The sequence below is a fragment of the Gopherus evgoodei genome, chromosome 1, assembly GCF_007399415.2.
Source record: "Gopherus evgoodei ecotype Sinaloan lineage chromosome 1, rGopEvg1_v1.p, whole genome shotgun sequence".
Lineage (NCBI taxonomy): Eukaryota > Metazoa > Chordata > Testudines > Testudinidae > Gopherus > Gopherus evgoodei.
Genome location: NC_044322.1, coordinates 7,338,293 through 7,364,524, shown reverse-complemented (window position 1 = coordinate 7,364,524; position 26,232 = coordinate 7,338,293). Strand labels below are relative to the sequence as shown.

General features: G+C 50.9%; 1 protein-coding gene across 1 annotated transcript in view; it reads left to right on the top strand.

Moving 5' to 3' along the window:
• ARHGEF17 (Rho guanine nucleotide exchange factor 17) overlaps nucleotides 1-26,232 on the top strand; it is a 261,567-nt gene that overhangs the window by 161,412 nt on the left and 73,923 nt on the right. Inside the window, exon 2 of the mRNA XM_030557307.1 lies at nucleotides 17,928-18,005. Within this exon, the coding sequence (XP_030413167.1) occupies nucleotides 17,928-18,005 (78 nt within the window). The remainder of the gene's footprint in view (nucleotides 1-17,927; nucleotides 18,006-26,232) is intronic.

Sequence of the window (26,232 nt, the reverse complement as noted above, 5' to 3'; positions counted from 1 at the left end):
GACTAGATGACCTCTCCAGCCTGTCATTTCTGTGTTCCTACGATCAGCATGTTATTCTGCAGCGCTCAGGAAGGAAGTGCCTCCTCTTAGGACGATTTCCCATCGCTGATCACTGCAACAGCAGGGCATCATCAGCTGATCCCTGTCAGGTTCCAGCACAGACGTGCCCGAGTTTCTGCAGACACATGTTGCTTCTCTTCCACTCTGGAGCCTTTCTGGAAACTCGGTCTGTTAATGAGATGCAGAGGAGCTTCTGTCGGGGCTCTGCGCGGGGCCGAATGGAGGTAGAAATGTCTCGCTGGCATTACACCCTCGGGGTGGGGAGTGTGAAGGGCTTGGTGGCCTTTACCCAGACAGGGACCAAAAGGCAGTGTGGGCCAATGGATAGAGTGAATGGCTGTGAGTCAGGAGGCCTGAGTTCTCTTCTGTCCTGGCCTTGCTGCCTGACACTGGGCAGGTCGATTCACCTCTACTTGCAGGTGTTTTGCACTTTCATCTGAAGCCTCTGGTGCTGGAGACAAGATACTGGACAAGATCGATCTCAGAGCTGATCCAGCCTGCCTGTCCCTCTCCATCTCAATTTCCCCCATCTTGGAAAACAGGGCTCTTGAGGAGAGAGTGCTCTGAGCTCTCTGGATGAGAAGCCCGACATCAGGGGTAACTCTCCCTCTTTTGCAAACCTGCCTGCACAGATTCCCTGTTTAGCACACACAGGGCATGCACCTAGCCACAGGCCACTGGGAAACGGCCCTTGCAGATGTCCTTGTGTCTGTGCTAAGGCACCCACCGGTACTGGGAATCAGTCTCCGAATGTCCTGCTAGCCGTGCTTCCAACAGCCACACCGATCCCAGGGTCTGTGTTTGCTCGCCCTAGTCATGAACATACAGCACTCACCATGGCTAGGATACAGGCAGTGGGAAGGGAGGACCAGTCGACTTTGCCCCCTTGTAGGATGTAAAGCAACACTGAACCATTCTACAGCAGCCGCCAAGTGCCGCCCTCACGCGCGTGAATTGAGCCTGTGAGGTTGGTCGTCGTCCTCATTTATACAGGGAGGGAACTGAGACACGGAGGATGTGCAGAAGGTTGTGGCAGAAGTCGGGCTGCGCTCCAGGTCTCCCGAGAGCCCAGTGCCTTAGCCACAAGGACATCCATCCCCCGCGCTAGGAGTGGGCAGTCACTGTGTGTTTGCACTAAGATGCAGCCTAGGACAATATAGGTGCAAGGGATTCATGTTATTGCCCCTTCTGCCTTAACAAGGCCACTGGGATTGGGCTGCTCCTTCTTGCTGACTTCTGTGGCCCCTCATGGGCCAGGCTGGAGAAAGGTCCTTCCTGGTTCAGGGATCCCAACTCTTGTACTTGCTCTGTGCATCCACCTGCCTCGCACGCCCCCCTGCTTCCTTCAGGGCTCAGCTGGTTGCCTTTCTATTCTTCCTCTCAGGATGATTTCCCCTCCTGTCCTCGGCAGCTCGTCCCTGTTGGGTTGGCTTTCCCATTAGCCCCTTCCAGCATGCGTTTGGTCAGAGTCGCCGGCTGCTCTCCTCCAGAGAGCGTGTTTGAAGTCTCAGCAGCGTCCCCGCTGCGTGCGGGGGCAATAGCAGAAAAGGCTCCCGGAAGGCGTTGGTCATCTCCAGGCAAATGGGATAAGACGTGTGTGCAGGTTTCCTAGGATTCTTATCAATGCTGAAGCGGGCCAAATCCCATGCTGGTGGAGCCGTGTTGAAGTCAGTGGAACGATGCTGATTGACACCAGCTGAGGATCTGTTAAACTCCGGAAGTTAAAGTTGGTTGCTTTACCCTGAACCTCTCCCTTCCTCCAGTGGGACCTGATCCGGGGAGAGAGTCTGCTGGCTGGTTCTGCACATGCAGTAGCTGTCCAAGCCCCCAGTGCCACAGATACACACACACCTGCTCACCTCGCCCCCACTGATCTCCGCACTCACGATAACAAGGCCAGCCATGTGCAAGGCCATGTCTACACGACAGCTGGTACAGTGGCACAGCTGCAGCGCTGCGGCTTCACCACTGCAGAGCCCTAGTGTAGACACAGCCTGTGTCAATGGAAGGGGTTTTTCCCTCGGTATAGTTAATCCACCTCTCTGGGAGGTGGTAGCTAGATCAACAGACCTGGCTGCATCTGCAGTGCGGGAGAAGTCAACCTACCCATGGCGCTCGGAGCCCGAAATTTTTCACAGCCCTGAGCGGTGTAGCTAGGTTGATTTAAAGGCCTAGGCGTTTGCAGGGTCGAGTCCAAGCCTGCATGGGCTACTCGTGTCAGCACGTCTTGACATCCCATGCAGAATTGCCTTTGCTTCTTCCCCTAATTTATCAGTTTTGATAAATGCAAAATAATGCACACTGAAAAACATAATCCCATCTATACATAGTGTGATAGACCCTGGCCAGTTGGGAACAGCAGAGTAGTAGAAGGAAGATATACTGGCCGCTGGATAAACAGTTTTCTGTTCCCTGAATGACCAGAGCAGGGGCTGCTCCAGGCTAATGAGAACACCTGACTCCAGAGTCAGCGCAACCCATTAGGCAACCTAGGCGGTCGCCTAGGACACTAACATTTGGGGGGCGACGACCGTGGCAGCAGGACCTTCCACCGCCTCTGTTGGGGACGGCATTTCGAGGGCGGGACCTTCTGCCACCTAAGGTGGCAAAAAAGCTAGCAACGCTCCTGCCTGACTCCAATTAACCTGCTAAGAGTCAGGTGAGGCTGTTAAGCACCTGACTCTAAGCCCACGTCCAGACTACCCCGCCGTATCGGCGGGTTAAAATCGATTGCTTGGGGATCGATATATCGCATCTAGTCTAGACGCGATATATCGATCCCCGAGTGCGCTTACATCGATTCCGGAACTCCATCAACCCGAACGGAGTTCCGGAATCGACACGGAGAGCCGCGGACATCGATCCCGCGCCATCTGGACGGGTGAGTAATTCGATCTTAGATATTCGACTTCAGCTGAAGTTACGTATCTAAGATCGATTTTCCTCCCCTAGTCTGGACGAGGCCTAATTAAGGCCTCTCTGATTCTATAAAAGGTCTCACTCCAGTCAGGCCAGAGGGAGCCAGGGAGCCAGAGGAGAGGAAGTGTGTGCGTGCGTGTGTGCAAGGAGCTGGGAGCAAGAGGCATGCAAGAAGCTGAGAGTGAGTAGGCATACTGCTGGAGGACTGAGAAGTACAGGCGTTATCAGCCATCAGGAGGAAGGTCCTGTGGTGAGGATAAAGAAGGTGTTTGGAGGAGGCCATGGGGAAGTAGCCCAGGGAATTGTAGCTGTCATGCAGCTGTTACAAGAGGCACTATAGACAGCTACAATCCACAGGGCCCTGGGCTGGAACCTGGAGTAGAGGGCGGGCCCGGGTTCCCCCCAAACCTGCCAACTCCTGATCAAACACAGGAGGAATGGACCTGGACTGTGGCTTCTACCAGAGGGGAAGGTCTCTGGGCTGTTTTCCGACCCACAGGGTGAGTCTGCGAGGCAAGCAAATCCGCCAATAAGTGCAGGACCCACCAAGGTAGAGGAGGAACTTTGTCATAATAGAAAATGATGGAGTCTAAATTAGCTGTTACCACTCAAGAAACTGATCTTGGAGTTATCGTGGATAGTTCTCTGAAAACATCCATTCAATGTGCAGCGGCAGTCAAAAAAACTAACAAAAAGTTGTAAATCATCAGAAAAGGGATAGATAATAAGACAGAACATATCATATTGCCTCTATATAAATCCATGGTACACCCACATCTTGAATACTGCATGCAGATTTGGTCACTCTATGTCAAAAAAGATATACTGAAATTTGAAAAAGTTCAGAAAAGGGCAACCAAAATGATTAGGGGTATGGAACAGCTTCCATATGAGGAGAGTTTAATAAGACTGGGATTTTTCAGCTTGGAAAAGAGACGACTAAGGGGGGATATGATAGAGGTCTATAAAATCATAACTGGTGTGAAGAAAGTAAATGAGAAAGTGTTGTTTACTCCTCATAACACAAGAACCAGGGGTTACCAAATGAAATGAATAGGCAGCAGGTTTACAACAAACCAAAGGAAGTATTTCTTCACACAACGCAGAGTCAACCTGTGGAACTCTTTGCCAGAGGATGTTGTGAAGGCCAAGACTATAACAGGGTTCAAAAAAGAACTAGATAAATTCATGGAGAATAGGTCCATCAATGGCTATTAGCCAGGATGGGCAGGGATGCTGTTCCTACCCTCTGTTTGCCAGAAGCTGGGAATGGGCAACAGAGAATGGATCACTTGGTGATTACCTGTTCTGTTCATTCCCTCTGGAGCACCTGGCATTGGCCTCTGGTGGAAGATAGGATACTGGGCGAGATGCACCTTTGGTCTGACCCAGTATGGCCGTTCTTATGTTCCCGTCTGAGACATCCCGGGAGAGTGCCCACCTGAGATCTCCGTTATAATGGAGGGGAGAGGGGCAGTCAGTTTGCCGTCACTTTCTCCTGTGTACTTGAAATACTGGCAGCAGTAGCAGGAATCTGCAACGTTGATCACTGTTACCTGTCAGACCTTTTCCTTCTTGCCCTTCCCCCTGCTCTGGATCCCTGATCTGAGTATCTGCAGCATCACCTGGGCTGCTCTGAGCCCCCACCCCTGTGAGCACCGGAAGCCAATGACGTTCTCCGGAAGACAAGCACTGAGGTCTCCACCACCCCTTGCGGAACAGGGGTTCTAATGGGGCAAGTAGCAGAGAGTTTTGTGCCTGCTAAATGCCATGTGGCTTTTACGTGTGGTCAGGTTACTGGGCACTGGAGAAGGGGGCATTAGAAATGCAGGTAGCTGAATAGACAGGCTTGGTGGGTGGGTGAACAGACGTTCAGAATAATCCTGTCCCCACAATGCCTTTTCCAGGAGCTGCCTTCCTGGAATCTGCAGTTTCCCCTTTGTGCTGCTGCCAATCTCCTAGGGCTCTCCAGATCTCCTGGGGGGCGTTGGTTCCTTTGTCCACCCCCTGCCATGACATCTCTCCCTACCTGAGTGCTTCATGGCAGTCCCGGGCACCCTCGGTGCATTGGCTGCAGCCTTGTGAGGCTGGTTGCCTCTGGTTTTCCCTTCTCTAGTGTTTGACTCTGAAGGAGACCGAGGCGCTGGACCAAGATCCCTTGATGGCTAGGTGGCTGGGCAAGGCCTTCGAGGAGGCCGGCATATGTCTTCTGTGCCTGTGGCACCCAGTGGCAGCGAGAGACCCTCCAGGCCAGGCAAGCACTGATGGCCATGCATGTCCAGAGCAGAGATCTAGGACCAGTGGGTGATCTGAACTGAATAACATGGGGCCCAACCCTGAGCGGGGTGCGGGGGCAACGCGGGGGCTGCAGGAATAGCCGCTGGGAGGCAGGCTGTCTCAGACGCTCCTTGGAGGCACAGTCCCTGCCTGGCTTCCCTGGTGCTCCAGGGGAATAGCGATTTGCTGCTAGCTTGTCCCCTCCTCCCCGAGCCTGCAGAAGTTCCCTTCCCACCTGCTCCCAAGGGAGTAGCGGGTGTGCAGCTCTTATCATTGATCCCAGGTTGGGGTACCCCATACAGGAGTGTCGGGGGGGGGAGATTCTTCCTCCCCTGTGTGAGCATGCAGCCCATCACAGCGCTTGGCCCAATCCCGAGCGCCTCACTGGGCCCTCACCCAGGCCCGGCTCCCTGGGAGTGTGGGGGAGAGGCAGTCCAGACACAAGCACAGGTCGTAGGCAAGCAGCCCGCGGTGGCCGAGATCCTCACTGCTCTGCCAGAGACCCGCGAGGCCTCTTGCTGCTGCAGCTCGGACTGTTTGCATGGGTTGGAGAACAGCCACGGGGCTGACTCACATGGCTGGCCTGGAGCAGCAGCAGCAGCACCTCTTAAACCGAACACTTGGATTAGTCCTCGGCATGTAATTAATCCAATAATTACATCAGATTAGCCCAGTGGTGTGTTTAGAAGCTTTTAATTGATAATTAAGGAGCGAGGCCCATGAACAGGCACCGGGCAGGAGTTGGAGCTATGCTCTCCCGCTGGAGTGCTCTCAATGGGGGTTTGCCGGCCCTGCGGGAGGCTTTCCATTGCTGATGTTCTGGAGTGTACCCTGCTGCGGGGCTGCAACTTTCCAGCAAGGTAGGGAGAATTGGATTGGAATAAATGACTCATCAGGTAGGACTTTTCCCTTTGCGTGAGGACTGACTCCTGCCCGGTGGGGCGTCAAGGGTCACTGTGCTGCAGGAGGTGTTGTTTTCTCTGATGAATACAGACCATGGGGCCATGTTTGATTATTAAAGACCCCTGAACCTTTTGGGCAAGAGCCGAGGTCTGAGTTCTTTGTGTCTCAGCCACCTTTCAGTTTGGATATTTACAGTCTGTCAATTAGTCTCTATACTTCCCCTGTTAGTGAAATGGACGCAACATTCTCAGGCCCGGATGAATACAGCACTCAAGCATATGCTTAAAATTAAGCTTCTGGCTAAGTGCTTTGCTGAGTCGGGGCCATAAACAGCTGCTGCATTCCTCCCCAGAGGTGGCTGCTTTAAAGTGGTGGGCCAAGCCTAAGAAAAGAGCTGCATGCCCTGAAGATCAACAGATCTGGGGTATTTTAGATTCTGGATGCAATGAATTCCAAATTCTCAGATCCCTCTGGGAAAACACCCTGCCAGAAGCTCCCTCTGTTAAATCAAGGGAGATGCAACTCTGCTGGCTCTGCAGATGCTGCTGGGGCAGTATGTATGACATAGCAGAGAGGAGTAGGTGTCACAAAGAGGGGGATCTAAGGCCATTTAGGGCTCCCTAGGTCACCAACCACATCTTGGACTCCACTGGGAACCTGCAGGCAGCCAGTGCCAAGAAGGGAGTACTAGGGTCACATGCTCCTAATGAAAAACCCCATTTGCCCAAATAGCTGCAGGTCCCCAGTCGATTTCCAGTGCATCCCCATGGAGAGCGCATTGCAGCAGCTTAATGTGGAAGGGGCAAAGGCAAAGGCATGGATGGCAAAGGCAAAGGCATGGATGGTAGCAAGGTCTATGTGGCCAGAACAAGGTGGGAAAATCCAGTCACGGCTGGTGTGTGATTGTCTTACAGCAGGTGGGGATCCAGCAAGGCCCTGGGTTGAGTAACAAATGGCTGGGAAGTGTCTCGGCAAAAGGGAGAGATGTAATCCTGCCCGTAACTCATTGCCAAAGTACGGCCCAGGGCTGAGCCCAGCCTGGAGCGTTCTGCCGCCTGCCTTGCTCTGCCTTTATCTTTAGAACAGAGGTCAAGGCCGCAGTTCCAAGCTTGACGTGTGATTCCCCTCACGTTGGATTCCCCATCTTGACCCGGATCCAGATGGACTCTCCCGTGGTGGCGTCTCTAATCTCCGCCAGCCCCGTTGCCGTATGGAATATCAAGGCTGCTGCAGCGTGCTGGGTGGCATTCGAATCAGGATGACCTGTTGGCTCGTGCCAGGCAGGCCGTGCTGCCCGGCTTTAGGCAAAGCTTAGGTGACTCCAGTCTATGAAAAGGGGCTTGTTGCAAATCTGTGAGGCGGGGGGGGGGGGGCGGACACTGGCTGTTACTCATTGCCTACTTCTTTCAGAGGCATTTAATCAGTGCAGTGGGCTCTTTGCAGGCCTCCCGCCTGCTGGTGTGGCTCCAAGTGCCTGCTGGACACATCAAAGCTCCTCTGAGCTTTCTTTGGCAGGAGCAATTTCACTTCCCCATTTATTTGCACTGTCGCTAAATCCCCACACAGCCAACGCCAGCATGTAAGGGAGCAAGGTGCTGCTGCTCTAATGCCCTCACATGGGCCTCTGCCATCTGATCAGCAAACCCCTCGTTCCGCGCCAGCACTGTCACAAGGGCTGAAGTGCTGATATTTGAGTGCTTTGTGTGCAGATCTGGGCTGGTCACAGCCTGTGGTACGGGACGCTGGGAACACTGGAGGGGCAATGACTCAAGATGGGCGAAAATGGGTAGAAGTTGGAGGAAGGAGGTGAAATGAAATGAACGAGAATTTGGGAGTGAATCTTGGGTGAAGTAGGGACAGGTGGACTAGGCTCTCAAGGGAAGCAGCGACTGCCCCATTGCTCAAATGGAGCTATGACCATTTACACCGGCTGATTTAATTTTGATCTCACGCCAGTGTAAACTTGGCATCCTTCCAGGAAGTCAGGGGAGTTGCACTGATGTGAAAGTGGCGTGAAATGAGCATTGGTGTCTCAATTTCTTGCTGCAAAAGGATGACTAGAAAGAGCACTTCTGTGTTGAGCCAGGCTAGTTAGAAGTTCCTGGTGGCTTTTTTAATGTGCAAATAGCAGGGCAATCAGGAGCCAAAAGAAGAAATAGGTTGAAAGTGTGGAGGGGCCATTTCCTCAAACTCATACTTCCTATGCAGTGATTTTAAGTGAATAATGGCTATGTTGCTGCTGCTTCCTTTCTGCAGCCATTATCAGGTGGTGCCTTCTCTGCCACCTGTGGCTGGCTTTGTTTGCTGCTAGCACCATTCATTAGCCTAAGCTAAGGTGTGTGCAGCACTGACTTGACAGCCTTGCTCTGACAAATTTGGTGCAGCTGAGAAGAGATCAGGCAGAAGGGTGGAGGCAGGCAGTGTCTGAGAAGGGATCACTGTGGGCAGCCTTCACAAAAAAGGTCAAAATCATTGGTTTTTTTTTTACACATAGGGAAACTGAGGCACAAAAAAGTACCATGACTGGCCCAAGGTCATCCAGCAGATTGGGGAATAGAAGCCAGGTCTCCAGGAGTCCCAGGCTAGTGTTTTGTCCACTAGGACATGCTGCCTCCCGTGTAAGAGCCTCTAGATGTTTCCTGAGTGTAAAGAATAGCATGACAAAGTCCTGAGGCGCTGGAGAGAGGGAGAGACAAGGGGGACCCCAAAGGAGAGTATGGGTTGGAGCACAGGAATGTAGGACTGGAAGGGAACTCCTGGGTTCAGTCCCCTGCTCTCACAGGCATCCCCATCATATAATCCCAGTCGTACACTTATCAAGCTCTATGTTACATTAAGTGAGATTTATGGAGCGGTGGCTGTCCAGCTTTCAAAGGGAATAGTCCTCTTCCCTGTATGACCCCTTCGTCCCCCGGTGCTTGGCTGTCCATCTGTTTCGTTGTGCAGAACACCAGGACGGGTGCCCCAGAGCACCGCTTGAGGGGCATCTCCACAGGGGAAGAGGCAGCAGGATTCTGTGAGAACCTGCGTGTGGGGGGAGAAGGACAGACACAAAGCTGGGATTGAGGGTTCTCAGCATTCCTGGAGCGGGGTGGAGTGCTGCCAGAGCAGTCCAGAGCATCACTCCAGTGCCTGAAATACAGGACATGGCTCCGGCATGGCTCCAGCACTATGCTCTGTGCGCCTGCACCACTGCTTCTGTAGATCGGGCTACTTCGCTCTGACTGTCCTTAGAGCCCGGCATGGTTCTGAAGAGGGGAGGAGCCCTAGTCACTCAGAGACTTAACATATTGTTTCGTATGCCCCACCTGTGCTTGCAGGGAATCCAAAACTGTCCTTACAGGCTTATGGGTAACACCCCACAACTGCATCACAGAGGCTTGCAGTCTGGCCATTGAGCGTGGTTAGGCCTGCCTTCTCAAAAACCCTGTGCTAAATGTTTCATTAGTGGTAGCCTGAACTCTTACCACGGAGTGACTGGCATCTGGCAGCCAGGGCAGGTGGAAATCAAGACTCCTGGGTTCTGTTCCCCATTCTGCCACTAACCTAATGTGTCAACTTGAGCAGCCCTCATAGGAGCCAACCCTGTTCACACTGAAGTCGGCGTCACAGACTTGAATCAGAGTGACTGGGTGCTTGGTGCATTAACATTCCAATCTGTGAAGTGGGTATAATAATAACTTCCTCGCACAGAGGGTTGGAGTGAGGTTTAGTAAATTACTGAGCTAATTTGTACAGATGAGAGGCACTAGAGCAGTACAGAGGGTTGATATTGTTATTGCTGCTTTTCATTCTGAGGTATCCTGGACACGTATATCCTGGATGTCCAGAAACCTACTCACACACACGCACATGCTCCCTCTGGACACTAGAAGACTCCACTCTTGATAAAGATACACTTTTGACCCCTCATCTGCTCAGACTGTAGTAAAATCTAGGATGTTCCATTGCATTTACTTTTATACTAGCTTAAATCAGTGTCTCTTCTGGCAGGATGGTCCTGCTGGAGGAATGTCTGATAGAGCTTGTGCGTCCGTGGGGGTTTGGAGGCTTGCTGACCTCCCTCACTTTTATTCGATGGAGAGGTCTCTTTACCCAGAGCATTAAGATGAACGGGGGGCGGGGGAGGGGGGTTCCTACAGATGGATCCCAGTCACAGTGGAGTCATGTCACAGAGAATTCCCCTCATTGGGGAGTATGTTTCTTGGCCTCCTGGCTCTTGCTCCAACACGTATCAGTGGTGCAAAACTCCCTGCCTAGGGAATGGTCCCTGGGCACTGCAGAATATTTTAATATTTTAATGCACACATCTGTAAGCCAATCCGCCGCCATCTGTTCCAGCCTCTGATTTAAGATTCCAAAATTCTTCTGCATCATACAAGGAGCGAGCCAGATCCAGTGGGGGAATTAAAGAGGCCTTGCCAAGATTTTTGTCTTGGGTCTAAGTTGCCAGAATTTGAGATGCAAGCCAAGCTGGTTTCTGACAGCGACCAACCAGCTCTGCGGCATCAGCCTCCTGGCCCCCTTATGGTTTGGTATCAAGAGAGGTGAGAGTGAAGGGACGGGCAGGAGGGAATAGGAAAGGAGCTGGGGAAATAGCTGTGAATCCATCATCCCTATAAATGGGTGGAGCATCTGCTTTAAAGTTTGTATAGCCTGGGGTTGTACTGACTTTTCTGCCTCATGCTGGGGGTGTTCCAGGGGCAGTTGCTAGCCAGGGGAGCCCTGCCATCATCATAGGGCCGTAATCCTGATCACCACTGGAGCCCCCCAGATCCATTTGACTTTGGCAGCTAAACCTCCATGCTCAGGGGAGGCAAACCAATTACCCCCGTCCCCTCATATAAGGGAATAAGGATGGATAGTTAACTTGTGCTCCTGCTGACTCATTGGCCTTGCAATAAATAGCAGGGCACAAATCGTTGTAGGGCCTGCATAAATAACCAAACCTACTCCAGTTGAAATCAACAGGAGAATTTCTGTCATTAATAACAAGAGCAGGATCGAGCCCACTAACGTGGCTATTATTGTGCTGTATCTTTAACGAGCAAGGTCGACAGGGGCTTGGCAGTGACACTACACGATGGCACCGAGCTGTCTCTTTGGGTGTCTGCCCCCATCACAGAGCACTGCTAGACCATTTCCTTCTCGTGCTGAGTACTCAATGAATGCAACAGGTGGGGCCCAGAGAACAATACACAGATCGAGGGTCACTTCCAAAGCCCAAGGAAGCCCTGTGACATCCCCCATCCCCACGACTTGGCACACCCTGCCAGCGGAAGGTGACCGTCTGGGAAAGAAGAGCACTCAGTTCAGTCCTCCAAGGGCTGCCCAGAGGGACTGCCCAAGAGCAGCAGCAGTGAGGATTGGTTCTCAGGCAGGAGCCAATCAGGGCTCATCAGGCAAGATAAAAAGGTCTGGCTGCTTCTTCCAGAGGCCAATTCTGGGTGAAGCTGGAACTGGGGAGAAAGGATCTTAACCCAAGAAGCCTGGCCTGTGCCTATCTCTGACTGCACCTTTTGGTTAAGCCAGCAAAGGGCTGTTTTGTGTTTAGAATTTTGATTTAAGTATCAGTTTACAGCTGTGAAATCAGGGCGCACTCACTTCATGAGACATTTCTTTGGCCCATGCAAGCCTGTGACTTACTATTGGGTGTCTACCCATTGATCTCTGGATCAAGTCTTAATGGGTAATGTCAAAAAACCTAACTTCTCACTTGGTCTATATACATACCCTGAAATCACCTCCCTTCCTAGAAAAGGCTGAGAAAATCAGGACTCAGATCCCATGGGGATGAGCGCCACATAAGAACCTAAATACAGCAGAGCAGCTTTATACCATGCCCTAAAGGGTCAAAAGACTTAGCCACCATTAGAGCAGGGAGGAGAATGTCATGCTTCCATATAGTAAAAAGTGAAAGAATAATATATAACAAATAGAAGAAAGATGAAGTTGATAGCCATGAATATAAATCAGAAGTTAGGAATTGTGGAAAATTGATAAGGGAAGCCAAGGAGCACAAGGAGAAATCTAAGGCCAGTCGAGTTAAGGACAATAAGAAGGAGTTTTAAAAATATAATAGGAACAAAAAGAATCCTGACAATGCTGTTGGTCCATTGCTAGATGGAAATGCTAGAATTATCAGTAATAATGCAGAAAAGGCAACAGTGTTTAATAAATATTTCTGTTCTGTGTCTGGGGAAAAAAACAGATAATGATATAGACTCATCACAGGGTGATGATAACACTCTTTCCGTTCCATTAGTATCTGGAGGATATTAAACAGACACTACTAACACAGGTCATTTTTAAATCAGCAAGTCCAGAGAATTTGCATCCAAGAGTTTTAAAAGAGCTGGGGAGGCCCTCACTGGACCATTAATGTTGATTTTCAGTGAATCTTGGAGCACTAAGGAAATTCCATAACACTTGAAGAAAGCTAAAGTTGTGCCAATTTTTTAAAAAGATAAATGGGATGACTCGGGTAATTATTGGCCATAAGTCCCCAGAAAGATAACGCGGTAGCTGATCAGGACTCAATTAATAAAGAATTAAAGGAGGGTAATGTCATTAATGCTAGTCAACAAGGGTTTATGGAAAGCAGATCCTGTCACACTTAATTTTTTTTTTTTGATGAGATGATAAACTTGATTGATAAAGGCAATAGTGTTGACATAATATACTTAGACTTCTGTGAGGCATTTGACTTAGTACCACATGACATTTCAGTTAAAAAACCCACAATGATATAAAGTTAACATGGTGCACACATTAAATGGATTAAAAATTGGCTAACTGATAGGTCTCAAAATATAATTATAAATAGGGAATCATCATCAAGCTGGTATATTTCCAGTGGAGTCCCACAGGGATTGGTTCTTGGCTCTGTTGCAATTTAACATTTTTTAAAATGGGAGAGTGGTAAATAATGAAGAGAATGAGTCACTGCTTCAGAGCGATCTGGATTGCATGGTAAACTGGGCCCAAGGAAAAAAATGTGTTTTAATACAGCTAAGTGTATACAGGATGGGAGACTCTGCACTGGGAAGCAGTGACCTGAGAAAGATTTATGGCGGCCGTGGAGAATAATTAACTAAACCTGAGATCCAATCTGACGCTGTGGCCAAAAGAGCTAATGTGATCCTAAGATGCATAAACAGGAATCTTGAGTCAAAGATTATTTTACCTCTGTGTTTGACACTGGTGTGACCACTGCTGGAATCCTGCGTCCAGTTCTGGTGTCCACAATGCAAGATGGATGTTGATAAATGGGAGAGGGTTCAGAGAAAAGCCATGGGAATGATTAAAGGGTTAAAAAACCTGCCGTATAGTGATCGAGCTCCTGGAGTCTATCTGTTTACCTTAACAAACAGAAGGTCCAGGGGTGACTTGATCACAGTCTGTAAGTATCTAGGTGGGTTTGTCCATCTAGCAGAGAGAGGTATAACACGATCCAATGGCTGGAAGTTGAAGTTAGACCAATTCAGGCTGGAAATAAGGGTACATTTTTGAAAGTGAGAGTAATTAACCATTGAGCAGTTATCAAGGGTCATGGTAGATTTTCCATCATTGACAGTATTTAAATGCAGACTGGAGGTTTTTCTAAAAACTCTGCTCTAGGAATTATTTTGGGGCAGTTTCATGGCCTATGTTACACAGGAGGTCAGACTATATCAGGGGTAGGCAACCTATGGCACACGTGCCACAGGCAGCACGCAAGCTGATTTTCAGTGGCACTCACACTGCCTGGGTCCTGGCCACCCGTCCGGGGGGGGGGGCTCTGCATTTTAATTTAATTTTAAATGAAGCTTCTTAAACATTTTAAAAACCTTATTTACTTTACATACAACAATAGCTTAGTTGTATATTATAGACTTATAGAAAGAGACCTTCTAAAAATGTTAACATGTATTAGTGGCACGCGAAACCTTAAATTAGGGTGAATAAATGAAGACTTGTCACACCACTTCTGAAAGGTTGCCGACCCATGGACTAGATGATCGCAGTGGTCCCTTCTGGTCTTGAAATCAGCAAATATAATCATTACGATTCATAGACTCGTAGAAGATTAGGTTTGGAAGAGACCTCAGGAGGTCAGCTCGTCCAACCCCCTGGTCAAAGCAGGACCAACCCCAACTAAATCATCCCAGCCAGGGCTTTGTCAAGCCTGACCTTAAAAACCTCTAAGAAAGGACATTCCACCACCTCCCTAGGTAACCCATTCTAGTGCTTCACCACCCTCCTAGTGAAAAAGATTTTCCTAATATCCAACTTAGACTTCCCCCACTGCAACTTGAGACCATTGCTGCCACCACTGAGAACAGCCGAGCTCCATCCTCTTTGGAACTGCCCTTCATTTGTATTTATTATATTTTGTCTTTATTGTAATTGATATTTTTAATCATTAGCTGTTATCTGTCAACAATATGTTCTGCGCTAAATGGGACCCAAGTATAAACAGAATTGCTTAGAAACTATGGGCCCTAAATGTGTAGCACCTAGGGTTGCACTTAGTACAGTACAGTAATAACAGGTTAAAAAAGTGATAATAACAAAGTTATAACCACTCCTACCTTGAATAAGTGTTTTGAGGTTTGGGTCCTAAGAGATAAAACCGGGTAAGATAAGATGATCTTGTAAGAGGGGAAGCGTAGGGACTGTCATTTGGGTTTCCTGGTCTCGCTCTTCTCCCCTGTACTTCATTGCTAAGGTGCATAACACATGCAGCGTGGGTTAGTGTGTCTGTGTGTGTGCATGGGGTGGGAGTGAGGGCGCATCACAAAAGAAATGGCTTTTGGGCTCTTGATCTGTCCACTAGAGTAGCAAGCAGGCGGTGCTTAAAGAGATGTGGTGTGATTTCTCGGAGGTTTATTCTTTAGTACGTCTGACATCTGTTGGGATTTCTTAGTTCTCTTTTCTCTTCCGTAACTCATTGCAGCACATGGTTGTGATATAACAGACCTTAAGGTGGCCATCCTGCAGCAAAAAAACTTCAGGACCAGACTTCAAAGAGAAACTGCTGAGCTTCAGTTCATCTGCAAATTTGACGCCATCAGCTCAGGATTGAACAGAGACTGTGAATGGCTTGCCAACTACAGAACCAGTTTCTCCTCTCTTGGTTTTCACACCTCAACTGCTAGAACAGGGCCTCATCCTCCCTGATTGAACTGACCTCGTTATCTCTAGCTTGCTTGCTAGCATATATATACCTGCCCCTGGAAATTTCCACTACATGCATCTGAGGAAGTGGGTATTCACCCACGAAAGCTCATGCTCCAAAACGTCTGTTAGTCTATAAGGTGCCACAGGATTCTTTGCTGCTTTTACAGATCCAGACTAACACGGCTACCCCTCTGTCACTTTAACATGGTAAACGTACCTACCTCCTGGGAACATGGGAGGGATTGTCTACATGGGGAATTGCTCTGGTTTATTTAACAAAAGGTGTGAATTTAAACCGGTGCAAACCCATGTAGACATTTTTACATCAGTTTAGTTTAAGCCGATTAGGAACAGGTTTGAACTAAACCAGTAGCCCCTCTTAAACTGAAATCAGAGCATTCACACGGAGGGTTGCACTGATTCAACTAACCCCAGCCTTGGCTACACCTGAGAGTTACAGCACTAGTGGTGGCTTTACAGCGCTGTAACACACTCCCCGTCCACACTGGCAAGGCACATACAGCGCTGTATCTCCCTGGCTACAGCGCTGCTTGTACTCCACCTCCACGAGAGGAATAAAGAGAATAGCGCTGCTGTTGCAGCGCTGGGGTGCCAGTGTAAACAGGGAATAATCTTACTACGCTGTAACTGACCTCCGGAACCTTCCTATAATGCTTTTAAGTAAAGATAACTCTTTGTTTTGTTGTGATGCCTCCGTTTGTTTTGGTGTGAACTCCGGGCTCCCGGAGCTGCTTATCAGAAAAACATACACAGCTCCTGTTTGCTGTGAATGAGCAGAGGCAGAGGCTCCCTTTGGAACGCCCACAGCTAGTGTTTGCTTGAGGAGAGAAGCAGCCCGGCGGGCGGGAGGGGGTGTCCATTTCGGAGCGGCTCCTTATCTGGTCTGTGAGAAGAAAACAAACGGCTGCTATTTGCTTTCAGTGAGTGAGAGAGGGGTGGGAGAGAGGGTCGGAATTTGCAGCTGCTGACAGAGTGTTGGCTCCAAAAATCCACTCTCTCTCTCTCCCCCACACTCCCTGTCACACTCCACCCCCCCCTTTTGAAAAGCATGTTGCAGCCACTTGAACGCTGAGATAGCTGCCCATAATGCACCGCTCCCAATGCCGCTGCAGATGCTGCAAATGTAGCCACGACAGTGCGCTGGTAGCTGTCAGCGTGGCCAGACTGCAGCGCTTTCCTTACTCAGCTGTACGAAGACAGGTTTAACTCCCAGCGCTGTACAGCTGCAAGTGTAGCCATCCCCCTCGTTTAATTAAACCAGTGCAAGTCTGTGTGTAGCCAAAGCCTGAGTATTAATTAATTAACCAGCATGAAATGCTTTGAGATCCCAGGTGGAGGGGTGCTGTAGAAGTGAAGCGCTAACGCTTATTATTTTTGTTTAGACCAGGCTTATTTTGCTGTAGCTTAAGTCAATTAGGAAGAAGTTTCAGATAAACTGAAAGCAGCCCCTCTTAAACCAAAATCAGATGATCTCTACAAGGTTTTACACTGGCTCAGCTAAAGCACTGCAAGTGTGTATGTGGACAAGGCCTCGGGTCCGCCCTCACCTTCTTCTCTGTCCAGCTGATCCTGGGTAGGGTGAGCTGTCCTGACTGTAAGGCTGTGTCTCCCCCTACGTTGATTAGAGAAAGGGAAGGCAGAATGAGTGATTGTCCTCAGCTTTGTACCTTGTTTCCTCATGTAGGCCAATGGCAGCATTTCTCACTGAAATGGCCCCAGTGCACGTGGCTGCACAAGGCGTCAGGCAGTGGAGAAAACAATACAACAAACAAGAGTTGTGGAAGGAATATCAACCCCCCGTGCTTGGAGGAAGCTTTCCATGGGGCAGGGTACCCCATCATTGCCTGAGACAGGGCTTCTTCCACTGAAGCTGGTGCTAGTCACGGTCAGAGATGGGCCCCTGGCTAGAGGGACCCCGAGTCTGATCCAGTCTGGCAGGTCCTGTGCTCCTGATCAGGCCCAATGGGCATAGTCACTAGCTGGTAGGGAGGAAGGGGCTGCAGATGCTTCTCTTCTGCATTTAAAGGACCAGTGATGAGACAAGCCTGCACAGGGAGGTTCCTGGGTAAAGGGAGAGCTTCCATGGTGACTAGGTGGTTGTGGAAAAAACTGCTTGAAGAGGAGGGACATTTGCCATCACCGGGTTTCTCTGGGTGTCGCACTGGGGTTTGAGGCAGCTGGGTCTTTGTGCTGACGCCATATTTTTGTTGGCAAGATCTGAGCCAGACAGTCTGTGTTCAGTGGTCTACGCTGCACTGCCCAGATGAATCCCAAAATGGTGGGTTTTGATGCCGTCCTCTTTCCCATAAACCAAACGTCCTGGGTGCATGTGATGTGCCAGAAGGCCTGGCCTTCTTTGGGTTCAGGGGCCTTTGTGTGCCCCCAGCATGCTGACAGTCAGGCCTTTTCTCTCTCGCTGTCTCTGACCGCCGGGCCTGGTACTGAAAAAGAATAACATGGAGGGAGTACTCCTTGGCAGACACCTGCAACAGAGGCTCCCGGGGGCTGGTTCAGCCATGGCCCTCCAAGTTCCACATTGCTTGCCATCACCAGGGTTCTCACCATGTCTCTTTCCTTCCCTGCAGGACATGCGGAAACATGTCACCATGACGCTCCTGGATACAGAACAGTCCTACGTGGAGTCCCTCCGCACCCTGATGCAGGTATTGTGCTGCCGAGTCCGTGCAGACTGCCCCGGGGAGGGGAATGGGGGATCAATCACACCAACCCATGGACTGCATGCAGAGATTGGAACCTGTGTCCCACATGGGGCATCAGGGCTGGTACACAAGACCCATTCCAAAAAACAGAGTCCTTTAGCTATCAGTAATAGTGGGGCTTTTATCATGTGCAGGTATTCATCCACTAGAGGGCAGTGCTGCGCATAGCTATGGCTCCGAAAGCAGGGTAGTGAGTATGATACTATCTGGTCTCTTTCCCTTTGCAAATGATCCTCCTGTCTCCCCTACCTCAAAAGAAGCTGGACAGGCCTCTTGCTAGACTAGGATTGTCAGTGTCTGAATCATTGTGCTGCAGTAGCGAGCACAGGGCCAAATCCTGCCTTCCTGTACATCTGAGGATGTCATTGGGGCTGCAGGGTTGGAATGTGGCCCATAGCCATCGTGGGAGCGGTGATGTCTTAGGTAGCAAGGACCAGTTCCATGGAGGACTTTGACTGTCAAGGCAGAGACCCTGAACTGGCCTCTGTGTTCGGTGGGAGCCTATGGGGAGAGCAGAGCACTGGGGTGCTTTGCTCATGACGACCTGTGCCAGCATCCTCTCTCTCTTGTCTGGGGTTAGCTTTAGACACTCAACCTTCATGCAGGCCCTGAGAAAGCAGGGGTGTGGTGCTGCGTCCAGTGGGTGTAAAGGAGGCGCAGAGCTGGGAGCGGTCTGCATGCTGCTAACACCTCGCTGCGCCGCCAGCCGCTCTGCCTAGATGTTGGATACCCTGGGAAAGAGGCATGAACTTTGCCGGACTCCATAGGTGACAGCTCTGGGATTGGAGCAAGAGGGGCCCAGAATGGCCCTCTAAGTTTGGTCTGGGCGTAACAACCTGAGCCGTTCCCTACCACGGGCTCATGGAGGCGGGATGGTACTTGGGGACCAGCAGTGTCACACGCTGCAGAGAAGTCCAGTGGGACGAGTGTGGCTGTAGCTCCCTTGCCTAGGGACCAGAGGAGGCAGTCCATCACAGCAGCGAGTGCTGCCGCGGCCGGCAGCCTGACTCAGAGGAGGCCCTGCCTCCCAAGACAGTAGCTGATGTTCTGCTCTCCAGAGGGGCTCTGAACTCCTGTCCCTTGGGATGGGCGTGCAGTGTTTGATGTTAGATGTCTTTACATGCAGACAGATTTCACCAGACAGGCAGGTGTTTAACTTTGCAGGGTCCGCACTGGAATAACTCTGGACAGTGTTACATGACACTTTGTAACACTGATCTTCATTATCCACTTGGAACAAAATGTGTATATCCAGGCCTAGCTGCCCTCAGGGACCTTTGAATGAACTCTGTAGGGAAAGGACTTTGAACAGCTACCTGCACCTGTGGGTGACCTGGTAGGGTGTGCAGCAGCTGATATCCAGCTTCATATTCATAAACTGCTGCTAAGCCATGACGTGTACCCACAGACCTGGGGAATGCAATGGCTTTAAAAAGTCACTCGGTCTCTGCTATAGCCAGCCAGCTGCAGCCAGGATACAGAGGTGGCCAAGGTAGAGATCCCACAGAATTCACATATGGCCTTGGAGAAATCTCACATGTAGCCTGTGGTTGCCCTTGTCTCTGATACAGAGGAGGGGACCTATGGAGATTACAAGGATAAACCACCTCTGGATTCTCCCCAGGCTGCCATGCAATATTAATGACAAAGTTAATCAAGGAGCCCATGGAAGAGACATCCCCAGAGCAGGGACAATCTTGCAGCAGCATGGAGATGGATTAGATGTTTGTGTCCAGATTGTGTTGGTCTAGAAGTGAGCTGCTCAAGAAGCTCAGCTGGCTACTGAACCCGCGCAGGGAGCAGAAATGGGGCATGTGTCCTTTTTAGTCATTGTGAGGCATGAAAACGGCCCCAAAGGATGGGGGTTTTGGATACAGAGCATTATTTTTAATCTTTGTTTCTAACAGAGTAGCATGTAGAGGATTAGGGTCACATTGTGCTAGGTACAAATACAGAGCAGGACAATTCCTGCCCCGAAGAGCTCAATCTAATCTAAGCTAAGGGGCAGCGGCTGGCCTAGCAGAGGCAGGAGAGGATGGTCCAGATGTTGGGGTGCTTGCCTGGAACTTGGCTGTCCCAGGTTCAACCTCCTGTCCTGCCACAGGCATTCTACATGACCTTGGGCAAGTCACTTAGGCTCTGTCTACACTGCAGACCTTATAGTGGCACAGCTGTACCGCTGCAGCTGCACCACCGTAAGGTCTCCTGTGTAGCCGCTCTTTGCCGATGGGGGAGCGCTTTCCTGCCAGCATAATTAGACCACTCAAAACAAGTGGCAGTAGCTATAACCGACATAGCACTGTCACACCAGCGCTTTTGTCCATGAAACTTATGTCGGTCAGAGGTGTGCTTTTACATACCCCTGACCGACAAAAGTTTGACTGACAAAAGTGCTAGTGTAGACAAGACTCCCGCCTCTCAGTTCCCCGTCTGTACAGTGAGGAGAACAGCACTGGCCTACCTCAGAGGGGTGGGGTGAGAATCAATGTTAAAGACTGGGAGGAGCTCCTATACCACGGTGATGAGGGCCATATAAATAGATAGCCAAGACGAGGGATACTACACGAACAACGTGTGTTAACACAGTGCCAGCGGCTTTGCATCTTCCATCCCCTACGTCCTCTCTCAGTGAATAGATGGGCGGATTCTCTCCCCTGCGGTCCTGGCTCCTTAGTGGGAGACCAGCAAAAGTCCTTCAGCTCCCAGAGAAAAAGGAAGCAGATAGATTTGTCTCGGATGCAGCAACACCAAGAATAGAGCGACTGGCAGGCATGAAAGGCTGCTCCTTGCAGGATGGTTTTTCTGCTGTTTGTTCAGCTACAGCTTTGATATATTTCTTTGTAAAAGAAAACCCTTTGGTCTAACCCAAGCCAGAAAGTCTCTGCTTTTCAGGGAATGGCTTTAGAGCCACGGTGCACAGGAGCTAGGGAAAAAATAGCCCTGAGGCTTAGGAGAGAACCACATGATGCAGAACATAAGCTCTCCGGACGATGCACAAACGCTTCCCCTGGGATATCCCGTGATGCCCAGGGAGCTCACTCCAGGGAGGGGAGGCTTGGAGTTCAGAGAGGCACTGGCTTTGTGGGGATGATTAACAGGCCTAGGAATGTTCTCATCACAGCTGCTTCAGCCCATCAGGCTGTGACAAGGTGCTTTCTGTGGGGCCATGCTGCTTAGAGCCACGTGGCTGAGGCCAGGCAGTTACATTCAGTAGGAGCATATCTTTCTCTTTTTCTGCTGGGACTGCCAGGCTGGATATGGGCACTTAGCTTGAAACCAGATGTGCGCTCACGAAACAGTTGTGTTCCCCCTTTAGATTTATAGGGTGAGATCCTGGCCCCACTGAAGTCAGTGAACATTTTGCTATTGATTGCAATGGAGCCAGGATTTCTCCTTGCAACAAGGAGAAAGTGCCTCTCCCAAGCTCTCAGCCCCTTTGACAGAATGTTCAAAAAATGCACTAAAATAACATCAGCTCCGCATATAGTCTCATTGTGATCTCCCTTCCCCCACCCCTCCCCTGGCCCCGGCTATTCATTGTATTTGCATATTGTCACTCATTAACGCTGTAGTAAGCACCTAGCACAACGTGGTTCTGATCCTTGATTGGGACCTCTAGGTGTCACCGTCATCTGAACCATCATTACATGACTGGCCACAGAGATCGAATCAACCATCTCCTACCCAGCCTGCAGTCACGCCATATCCTGTCCCATCGCGCCCCTTCCTGCTCAAATGCCCGGGCAAATTGATGGGCCTTGCAACGTGCTCGAAAGGTCACCAGATTCAGGCTGCTCCAGACCGAGCACTGGTGTCATTTCACCACCTAACAAGCTCTCGGCAGGGGCAGCCCTGCCTAGAGAGCCTGGCAGCAGCTGGCAAAGCTACCGACCACGCTGGCAAGGGCTCCGTGCAAAAGAACCAGACTGCAAGTTTCAGGCAAGATGCAGCTGCCATGTGATCATGCGACATCAGCTGGCAGTGTGCCTCCCCGTGCCGTGAAATCTCATGCCAAATGATGCACACGCCCCTTCAACCAAACGTGCTGATGTCACCTTCATGATGACTTCTGGTTGGTTCCCCCAGCCTCCCAGCCCCATCTTGCTTTTATCCAATAGGCCTTCAGCGAGCTAGCTGACAGCCACACCTCAAGCATTGGAGAAGGTCATTGACGGCACTGGCAGGGTCGGATGAAGTAGAGTTCATGCCTCCTTCTCCCAACAACCCCCTAGACTCACTGAACAAGGGAGGTGCCTGGAAGAAAGCTCCATGCACAAGAGCAATCGCTCCCAGATTTGTGCAGTAAGAATAAACCTGCTGGGGGGAACCCCATCTGCTCCCATTGCAGCTCAAGGGAGCCAACACCTCGTGAAGGCAGCTGATAGCTCCCACAGTCTAAGCATGGATGCCCAATGTCTATCCCTCACCAGGAGAGGAGGAAGCAGTTTTCACCCCTTAACCTTCCTTGCAAAGATCCTGGAAGGCTCAGTTAATGAATGTTTGAGAAGCTCTCTGAGATCGTGGACACTATGATGGAGGGTGAGAGATAGCTCCATGGTTTGAGCATAAGCCTGCTAAGCCCAGGGTCATGAGTTCAGTCCTTGAGGGGGGCCACTTAGGGATCTGGGGCAAAATCAGTACTTGGTCCTGCTAATGAAGGCAGGGCTGGACTCAATGACCTTTCAGGGTCCCTTCTAGCCCTATGGGATAGGGATAAAAAAAATCCTCATTGTATAAATGGGGGAATAAGAGGTTAAGTGATTTAGCAAAAGGTAAAGCAGTGTCACAGCCGGGAATGAAACCCAAGAGTTCTGGCTGCCAGCCTCCTGCTCCAACCCCTAAACACGCTACATCTTAACTCAACTCCAGTGATTATGGCAAATGAGAGATGTTAGTCTGAGACCATTTGGATTTAAAGTCAGTGGAACTTATTTATGTGCAAGATCCTAAATCCAAATGAAAAGTGTGTTCTCTGGCTAAGGCCTTGTATCCTGAAGCTCATCCCAGAATGACTGAAAACAGCTTTATTCTAAACTCCCAAATAAAGGGGGGGATTTCTCATGTTTCCTGTCCCTGGTGCAGCATTAGAAGCCCCACTGCAGTCTAACCTTTTAAATGAACCCTACACCGGTCCCATCTCCCTCTGAAGTGGAGAACTGTGCCAGTAATCTGAGCCGTGTGAACTGCATGTCATCTAGGCATGTATACAAAGGGGAAATGTCACTATGTCTGAGGCCAGCTGGCCGTTGAGTGAGCAGAAGCACCCAAGGTCGTCCTCATTCCACCAGGCCATTTGGAATGTTCTGCCGGAACTGGCCTCCCTAAATAAAATCCTGGCCTCAGCTTGGCAGCGAGCAGCACAGCTCAGGTCACCCCGGGCCTCTCATTGCAAGCCCCCAGCTTTCAGTCACTCATAACTTTTCAAAGACTTTGCTCTTTGGGGCTGAAATATTCCAACGTGGGGATCAACACTGAGGCAAATGGCCTGGAATAAGTGAGGAAATACCTGTTTTCCGAGGTCTCAGATAAGAGATTTGCCCAGAATCATATAGCAAGTCTGGAGCAGGCCCACGTCTTTTGAGTCCTGCTCCAGTGTCCTAACGCAGGACCATCTGGTTCAGCAGGGTGGTAGTCAGCATTATGTCTGGTAGTGAATGTTTGCAGCATTGTGTTTCCATGAGAAGCGTAACTCCTGAATCCTTTCGCTGGGGCTGATGCAGGATGTGGATTTTGCAGCTTGGTCGCTTGAGCAATAAGGGCCCAGCTCTGTCCCCAGATACACAAGCTCAACTTCCTCTGACGTCAGTGAGCATTACCCACACCCATCTGAGAGTGCTCAGGGGCTGCAGTGGTGGGAAAGAACCAAAATAGAATATCATGACAGAGGGGGCAGAATCCGCTCCAGGGATCCTGATTGTGAAAGGCCCCTCAGCCCAGCCTCCTGCTTGTCACTTGCACTCTTATAATGCAAAAAGACGCCCAGGACCCAGTCTGTGAGCAAGTAGGTGGTGATTAAGTGGCACCACTGCTCCCATGTTATTTTTGTGCCTGCCGTAGTAAATAATGATTTTAACCCACTGGCCAAAATCTTGGCCCCCTGCTCTACTCGCTGTGCACCATGCCAGCAGTGCAGTGAGGACAGAACTGGCCTGGCTGGCTTCTAGCCACCCTCCCACAGCACCTCTGGCAGGGGATGAGGAGGAGGCATTGCTGTAGTCCAAGTTCCCAGTAAGCTGCATGACCGCCCAACCGCCTATTTAGCACCGCGCAGGTGATCAATGAACCGGCCTGGAGCGGGGACCTGCCGGAGGGAGGGAACAGGCACCCCTTCCCCAGCCCCCAACCTGCCATGGGAGGGGCGCCCCGCCCCAGTCCCAACTCAGCCCGTGGCCCAGACCTGTCGTGGCCGGGGCAGGGCAGCCAGATCTGGCTCAGCCACAGCCCAGGCCAGCCCCAGGTGTGGCCAGGGCAGCGTGGCCGGACTAGCCCCAGAGCAGCCCAGACCCAGCTGCAGCCAGGGCAGTGAGGCCCGCCACCACCCCGGAGCGGCCCAGACCCAGCAACGACCCGACCCCATAGCAACCCTCCCCCGACTCGGACCTGCTGGGGCAGGGGGAGGGGCACCTATCCTCCAGCCTCAGAGCTCCTGTGGTGGGGAGAGAGCTCTGGGGGGAGCCCTCTTTCCCCACTACAGCCCCGAAACGCCCTCCTGCACCCCACACCTCTCATCCCCTCTCCCACCCCAGAGCCCGCACCCCCAGCCGGAGCCTTCACACCCCTGCACCTCACTCCTCTGCCCCAGCCCTGAGCCCCTCCTCCCCGGCCCCACTCCAGAGCCCGCACTCCCAGCTGGAGCCCTCACACCTCTGCACCCCAACCCTCTGCCCCAGCTCTGAGCCCCCTCCCACACTCGAACCCCTTGGCCCCATCCCCACCACATGAATTTTGTTATGTGCACCAATATGAAGGTGATGTGTCACTCACAACCTCCAAACACCGGTGCACATAACCAAATTCATTCCTCACATGGGTGGGAAAAATCAGAGGGAACACTGTATAGCCTGCTTTCCTTTGGCTATGCCCAGCATCCTGATGGCTCCCTGGGAGCTGAGAGCAGCTGGAAAAGTCTCGGAGCCTCTCTGAACCCTCTGGAGCTGGTGCAAAACTGCTCTTGGGATCAGGAAACCACTGCGAATCCCCCACCTTCTTGCAGCTAGAGGACAGAGGGATGATCTCTGGGATTAGGGCTAAACACCTCTGAAACTGCGCAGTCAGTGGGCTGTTGGCTAGGGCCAATGCAGCACAAACTGATTTCCACGGTGCAGCCGTGACTTTGTGCCGTTTGAGTTTCCCCTCGGGGTGCCCTGCCTGCATCCTGGAGCTCACACACTGGACCGCCTATCCCTTTGGTGCTGTGTAATGAAGCAAGTTTCCATCTCAGCAGCATCTGGGGGCAATCTACCATGGAGAATGACAGAAGCTAAGGGAGCAGTCACTTGGTTGGCTTGAAGGATGAGGTGACTAATAAGCATTTAGAGTCCTTGAATTCACATGGCAAAGTTCCTGGAAATGTGCTTGTCTTATTCATGTATGCCGCCCGGCAAAGCACACCGCCCCCAGCATGACTGGTGCAGGAAATGGAACATGTAACGAAGGAGCAAGCTGTCCCCTTCCACCACCCTGCACTTCTATTCCCACAAAGTGAATTAAAACATCTTCTGTTCCAGCGCTGCAGATGGCTCTTTTGAGGTGGTGGGAGTGGGAGCAGCTGAGGAGTCCTCCAGCTTTTTGTGTCTTTGGGGTTTGCAGGGTATGGCTGTCTGTCCAGCTAGCCATCAAGAGAGGTAGGGCACTAGCCAGGTACTCAGGACACCTGGCTTCTATTCCTGATTGTCCCACTCACCTGGTGTGTGACCATCGGCAGGTCACTCGACCGCTCTGTGCCTCAGTTTCCCCTCTCACCACTTGTCCGTCCTGTAAGCTCTTAGAGCAGGGCCTGTCCCTCACTCTGTGTATGTACAGCACTTAGCACATTGGGGCACTGATCTCAGCTGGGACCTCGACAAATAGGACTTGCCATCCTTACATTGCACATTTGGCTGTAATTCCATTGTGACTTCTTGGTGGCGCTCAGGGGGTGGGGAACTGAATAACACGGGCCTGCCACTCC